Source organism: Trachymyrmex septentrionalis, unplaced genomic scaffold (genome assembly GCF_001594115.1).
Source record: "Trachymyrmex septentrionalis isolate Tsep2-gDNA-1 unplaced genomic scaffold, Tsep1.0 scaffold24, whole genome shotgun sequence".
Classification (NCBI taxonomy): Eukaryota; Metazoa; Arthropoda; class Insecta; order Hymenoptera; family Formicidae; genus Trachymyrmex; species Trachymyrmex septentrionalis.
In genome coordinates, this window is record NW_017305397.1 from 1,706,690 (window position 1) to 1,714,290 (window position 7,601).

A 7,601-nucleotide genomic window follows, 5' to 3' on the forward strand; every position below is an offset into this window, starting at 1 on the left:
TATATATATATATACAATATTACTCAAAATTAATAGATAAATGGATATTAATGTTTCGTAGAAAAACAGTATCAATAGTAATTCTATTGTCAAACAACTGGATTAAGGAAATGTTCATATTTGAATTATAAAATCGAGATGCATTTTTGTATATCAAGTGACGACGCTGTGGCTACTTTGGAGAGAAAGCTGCAACATGTGCCGTAAACATCGCGTAGAGAGTACTAACGGTGTCGACACACTTCTTCCATTGGGAAATCGATTACTGTCGAGTATCAAGAAGAAATTACATTTTCTATTATCCATTTCACATTTTTTAAAAAATATGTCTGTCTCAAATGGCGAGATCAAAACGTTGCATTGATATTCACACTTATAAATGAACATGCATGATCTGTATAGCAGAGAAAGAACCAGTTCACACACAGAAAAATACATACTTTACGTAAATAATAATTACTTATGTCAGACATTTCAAAAGTTCACATATTCTAAATCTAGCTTAAGTTTCACAAACATCAAATTAATTCAAAATAAAAAAATTCTGAACTCTACACTAACAATAAGAAAAAAATGTACTAAATTTTAACTAATATTTATTTAAATAGTGCCAACTAAATATTTATTTACCATAAATAAATATTTACTCAATAAAAAAATATTGTCAAGTCAAATTAACGGTACCAAATTCTTGTAATCCAAATAAATATAGATTTATATTTAGAAAATATTTAGTTAGTACTAATCAATATATAGATCATTATCAAGAAAATATTCTTTGTTAAAGATAACTATTACTTAAAAAAAAAAAGAAAAACAATTGAGTAATCACTTTTCTTAGTAATAAAATGACATTTTTTAATGAGTAATTTAATTTAAAACTATGTCACGTATAAAACGATTTTGAACATTTTTAATACAAGTCTCTCAACTAAACGCTTCGCTGATACAGATGTGAAACCATACATCTAATTGGGTTGCACTGTGCTGCAGCATCGCATTAAACGGAGCATTAAATGAAATTGCTGACGTGCTTTAAAGAAAGAGAAGTACAAGAAGAAAGAGAGAGTGCGAGTAAGCGAGGAGTAATCAAGATGAAAGATAGATTACTGGACCGCGTTCTACTCTCTGGATAGGAATGCTCCGTTATTGCGTATTATGTATCATGCGTGTTATGACGAGCGAACGGGTTAACGGGGTAATGCAATAAGTGATTATTTCCGCTGTAGCAATCGTCACTTTCCAGCTAAGAAACGGAAGGGAGCCGGAGTCCGCAAAACGTAAACGTTGATTTAATACGCACGCGTTTACTTAGTAATTTTCTCCGAGCGTGTATTCTACGCGTCGTCGACACGTCGTTGATTTATTTCCCGTGTGTACTCTACGCAGTGAAACCGGTATACTCATAACTGGGTTTTCGTTATACAAACCGAAAAACCGCATGATTGTACGCATGAAAAGATTTTCGACCATTTATGAATACGGTTAATTAGGGTTGATTAAAATAATTGCGTCAATGGAGTCAAACGCGCACGCGATGATGATGATTTTTAACGACGATGAAAACTCTTACCTATATAATTACCAATTCTTAGTACACGCGATGATATCCCAGTCCTTTGGAGACCATGAACAATTTAGTCAAAATAAGAGTGAAAAAGAAGGGTATATATACTATTTTTTCGATATATCTCATTTTAACTTTACTATCTTATTCCTTCTAACTTACTGAAGTTGACAAAAATGACGCTAATCAAATGTTTGATCAGATGAAATCAAACCATCTAGTGGTCAGACTTTACAAGATTTCTAGATCCTTTACGTAAGGCCTGTTCTTTTCAGTTGATCTTCTTGCATACTTCATATTTTCTCTTTTCCTCTCCAACGTGGAAGAAAGATGAATCGTGCAAGAACTTCAGCTAGAAAGAACAGATCTACGATGGATAGTTCATGTCCTGGATAAACATACTTTTACAAGTTTACAAAAATTATTAAGTGATTCTTACATATACTTTAACATTTCTAGAAAGTATTTATGAAGTAGTGTGTTAAAAATAGGAAAAGATAGAGATTATTATTTAGCCAAATGTCCCTAATACTTCAAAGAAAAGGAATGCTTAGGATATAAATGATTCAGATCTAATTGCACCAACATTACTTTGACAGCTTAAAAATCTCTAATTTATTTTTTTTAAGCCGATAGAGAGACAGAAAAGGAGAGAGTTTTAAGTCTCGCTTAAAATTAAAGTTACGTTGGCGCTCAATAGTGTTATGTATTAAGGATTAAAAGTGATACCACTAGAGTATCCCTTATGTCGTATAATCTCATCTCGATAGATGCTTTGAGATCATTAGGATCAAGTATCAATTATGAACGACTTACTGGCACTCGTTCATGATCTCCTCCTGCGTTCGCACCTGCACCGGAGCCAATGATTCCACGTCAGTGCCATAATCGCGGAAGCAAGATGTGATCTTCTCGTCAAAGGTGTTAACGAGATCCTCGAGACTACCGCTGAACGGGCTGAACGTTCCTTCCTGAAGGATGTCGGTGCCGCTTTCGTGCGTCGTAGGCGGCTCATTCGCGTTACAGTTCTCGCCGAAATTTGCATCCAGGCTGGCATCCAATAATTGTTCTGCACATTTGAGAAAACGATAAAGAAAAAATACAGATGTGACAATATAATAAAAATATGCTAAAATATATCTCTTAGAATTGGTTCTATCAATGTAAGATTAAATTTTATTTCGGTTTAATATCAAAGTGCAGCATAATGTTAAGGCTTTTTAAATTCGAATTTTCTTCAACAAAAAAAAAATAATAATATCGATGTCACGTCATTTGTGATTCAAATATATTTAAAAAATTGTCAACAATAAGCATACTTTGAAAGAAATTGTTTTTTGGAGAAACTTGTATTAACATCCTTGAATCTGAGTAACTAATTTCATCAAAATATAAGATCAATTTAAATTAACAAACAGTAAATTAAATTAATAAACAGTAAATTAAATCGAGATTAAAGTTAAGCTTACAAATCAAGCTTTAATTGCACGAATTTAAGAATGTCAATACAAAGTTCTCAAGAAATAATTTTTGTCAAAGTAGGTACGTCTATTAGTGGCAATTTTTTTTAAATCTATATATAGTTTTAGTCACAAATGGCGTCGATGTCACAATTATTTTTTTCATCAGAAAAAATTCGGATTTAACCATTAATGTAATTCCGCACTTTGGTATTGACACAAAGATGAACCGAGGTTGCGACAACTGACATTGCAATATCGAGCGTTATCGGATGTGACACTGCTCGTCGTCGTTTGAATAAGAGTAGATATATATCTACTCATCTCTCTCGAGATAAAAACACACACACACACACACACAAACACACGCGCGCGCGCGCACACACACATATACATATATTTCTTCCCATGTCAAGTCCAATTTTGCGATGCAGATAGTCTTGAATAGAGAAAAAGTCCGCGAATAAAGCCTCGGAGAAAAATTAAACATTGGAAAAGATAAATATAAAGCAGCACACCGCAAACATTGATCACAGACTCGACAGATTGCCATTATTTTCTCAGAGATGAAAAAAATCTAAATAAATGATCTGTATCCCCTATATATGATCTAGAAAGAAATAAAAAGAGTCGGTTATTATCGCGGCGATAATTAACGGCCTTGATGGAATTGGCTCGTCGTGGCAAGGACTTGTGAGTGTCTATAGAAAAATAACTTGTGTTTGATTCGTTGCTGTATTTGCAAATACTACATTTCGGGTGAATTCGAAGAAATCCTACTGCGTTAAACCGGCGACGATTTCACGGTGACCGAACGACAAAAATAAATTCGGAGGAAGACCCGCGGTCGGTCTAATGCTCGTCCCTACCAATGTAGATTAACTTGCTCCTCATCTTTTTCTAATTCTTAGACCTAGAAGATGAAAAATTAATTGAATTAAAATTAGAATTAATCTACATTGGTAGAATAGAAATGGGCAACAATGTAAAATAAATTAACTTTAATCTTAATTTACTTTTTTTACTTCCAAGAATTAGAAAAGAATAAGAGGTTAATTAATTAAGATTGAAGTTAATCTATACATTGATAGAAATACACGTAAGTCGAGTAAACCCGACGTTATCGTTTTTCCATTTGTTTTGGCTGTCACGCAAGTATAGAATTCTTTTAAACATACCGAGCGTTAAAAGTGCCAAGTAGGCCTAAAATTTTATTAATACCGTGTCCCGTTACACGAAATTTCGAGGTTCGTAACACCTGTCGATGCCTGAGAAACGCGTGTCTGGGACTGCGTGCACTTCTTCCCTCTTTCAGGTCCGGTTTCATCAACGTAAGATGAACTTTAATCTCGGTTCAATTTACTCATAAAAATTATGCCCACTTCTGCCAATGTAGTTTAATTTCAATCTTGACGCAACTAACTCTCCATCTTTTTCTAGTTGTGAAAATTAAAAAACGACGAAGAGTATAAGTTGAACCGAGATTAAAATTAACCTTACGTTGCTGGAACCTGGTCTTAATCCATTCGCGAGGACGAGGGATCGATTTAATCGGAGAGAAATATTCAGAGAGTCAAAATTCAGGTCGTGGGTCGCACGACCCTGTACAGAATTACATCACCACTGTAGCCGCTGCGAGCAATATTCATTGATAATTTAATATTATTTCCACGAAGGTTTCAGCTGCCTGCGATAAAGGCGATGAAGAATAAGCAGCACGCAATACCATTTACGCCAATTAACGTAGGAATAATAGATCGCGTTATTACTACTTCGTTTGTCACCAATTTCGTAAAGTGGCCCAGATATAACGATGAGAGGCCTGATGGCCAAACTCAGCGTCGCTGAGCTGTGCTCCAGGCGGGAGTAAACAAGGCGGTGTTTTCGCACCTGTCAGGATGTTCATGTTCTTCAGGCTGGCGGTGTCCTCCTCCTCGAAGCGCGCGAGGGGTGCCTCGAACTTCAACTCGGCGATCTTACCTGCCATGTCCCTCATTATTGAACGTGAGGGAGTATCCGCGGGTGCGACGCAGAAATTCGGTGTCGTGGCCGAACGGTCGTCTCGCTTTCGCAGGCGACGGGGAAAAAAAAAGCGGACTCCTCGCCGCCGTTTATCCGACGAGATCTCGCGAGCCGAGGTCGAGACGACGTCGACGACGCGACCGAAACATGTAGGGAGGTGTGACGACGCGCGCGCATACACACGCACACGCCAACGCTCGAAAACGTGCGCGCGATAACCCCTGTCGACACGAACGAACCGACTGCGAACGACTGACGTAGCAACGTGGAGGGGACCTGCTCTGCGCTCTGCTCCTCTTCGCTGCTCTTCGACGGATACGATAGTGGTGGTGGTGCCTGGTGGTGGTGTAGTGACGGGTTACGTCGGATAGTAGGTAGTGGTGGGATGATCACGGTCGTCATGGCAACCGCTGCTGCGGAGTGCACCGGAGTTACGAATCATCCTCCGCCAGGGCTGACTTGTGCCCGTTTCTACCAATGTTGCCTAATTTTAATCGTCGTCCAAATCACTCTTTATCTTAATTCGTGGGACTAGGAAAAGATGAAGAATTAGTTGTACGAGATTAAAATTTAATTACATTGGTACAAAAATGCGCGTTAATCGTTCGAAGCGATCCACTTTCAGGAATCTGTTCTTTTACTGAATGTGTATGCATGTGATATCTATGGGCGTTTTTTTTTTTTGCAGTAGGCGATTTTACTCTGTCTCTTTTTAACGTTTAGATATATATTCGTCTCAGATACAAAAAAAAAAAAAATAATAGATGAGGCAAACAAAGTAAATAGACTTGTTCCTGGATTTTAATTGTATATTTTGACACGTTTACTCAATAATGCGCAATTGTATAATAAGGTAGAAAGCGGTAGGAAAATGTTGTTAAATGTTGAAAAAGAGTATGTCACTTATTAGTACCGCGTAAAATAGTTGCAATCATCAATTTTAAAAAATTATGGTTAATTTGTTGTTCATTTTTTACTGTAGCCCTTATTTTACGCTCCTGATTAGAATCAATAATGAAGTAATTCCTCAATGGGTAAAAACTCGACAATGCAGGCAATGCGGCTAACGACTGTGGATAACATATCTTTGAAAAGAGTAATTATAACAACAGTTGGACACCGCATATGTTTCCTACATTTCCATACGTCGGTATATTTATTGTTTGGTAATAAACATTTTTCTATCGAATACCTAAAATAAATAATTGACAAATTAATATACATCAATATATACAGTATATATTATAGAATATCATGCCAATTAAAGATTGATTTATAGAATATCAAAGTTAAGCAATACAGTTATGTTCAAAATACTTTACTGAACGTTAAAAATCATATAATGAACTAAAAAATAAATGTTTAAAAGTTGATAAAGTTTTTTAAATTATTTAATGAACATTATAAAAATGTTTCTTAATTGTAACGTTAATTTAATTTTTTTTTTCGTATAAAACCGATATTTTAACATTAAACAATATGCGTTGAAACGTGCATATTTGATATTAATAACATTTGTTTAACGTTTTTATACATCATAAAAATCTTTCGACGAACTTTTTTAAATGTAAATTGTCTGCTTGAGACGCTATCCTTTTTGAAATCTAATTCTAATATCATAATGAAATTGATATAAATAATCAAGATAAATTGAATAAAAATATGTAGTTCTCTTAAGCTATTGGTTAAAAAGAATTGTTTCGAATTGCGAATTAAGAATTAGAGTTAAATTAATTTAAGGAATACAGATAGATAATTTCGAGGAGATATAATCAGAATATGAATTTATTAGGGGAATACAGCAGTCCATAGTTATTTACGTGATGGATATAATTAAATCTCGATCGAAATGTACAGTTTGCCCTACATGGCGAAAAAAATATTTCTATTTCTAATAGCTTCTAATAAATCACTGCCTATCGAGGTGAGCCAATAAACATTAATGCCTATCGAGTAGGTTTAATGCTACAAAAAAGAAGTGTTCCGTCATTAAATATGAGTTGCATAAAGAAGTAAGGCGATTTGCATCTAACTCGAAAGAACGAACGATTCGATTTCCATCCTTGAAATATATGATTATCTATAACCATTGCGGAGCGATGTTTCTTGATGCGGAATAGGGAAGAGGAAAGGAAGCGGGGTGAGAAGGATGTAAAAAATATCATTTATCTGGAGCATAAAGATCGCAATTTTTTATTACATCTTTCTTGCATCGCTTCACAATGTGAAGTGTACATCGTTGATAGAGCATTTTTTCGTAAAATTTCGAGTAAATATATAGTATATGCAATTATTCATTTACTCTTCCATCCTATTCCCCTCTCATCCCGAATCTCGAATTAGTTGTTGCGAATCCTCTGTTTTATTAAGACTTGCTTTAATTCGCGATCTTTGCAGGTAATCTGTCATTCATCTTTATCGTAATGCGTTGGAGAACAATTTTAATACTACCAAGTGTGAAACGTCACTTCGATGTTAAGTTTAGCAAGCTCTTGTGTGTTTTTGTGTGTGTGTGTGTGTGTGTGTGTGTGTGTGTGTGTGTGTGTGTGTGT

The 7,601-nt window shown here is 35.3% G+C and overlaps 1 protein-coding gene across 1 annotated transcript in view; it reads right to left on the bottom strand.

Moving 5' to 3' along the window:
- LOC108748727 (fasciculation and elongation protein zeta-2) overlaps window positions 1-5,322 on the bottom strand; it is a 12,260-nt gene extending 6,938 nt beyond the window's left edge. Inside the window, exons 1-2 of the mRNA XM_018487024.1 lie at window positions 4,918-5,322; window positions 2,384-2,636 (exon numbers count right to left, since the gene is read on the bottom strand). Of these exons, the coding sequence (XP_018342526.1) occupies window positions 2,384-2,636; window positions 4,918-5,023 (359 nt within the window). The 5' untranslated portion in view covers window positions 5,024-5,322. The remainder of the gene's footprint in view (window positions 1-2,383; window positions 2,637-4,917) is intronic.
- Between the last annotated feature and the right edge of the window lie 2,279 nt (window positions 5,323-7,601).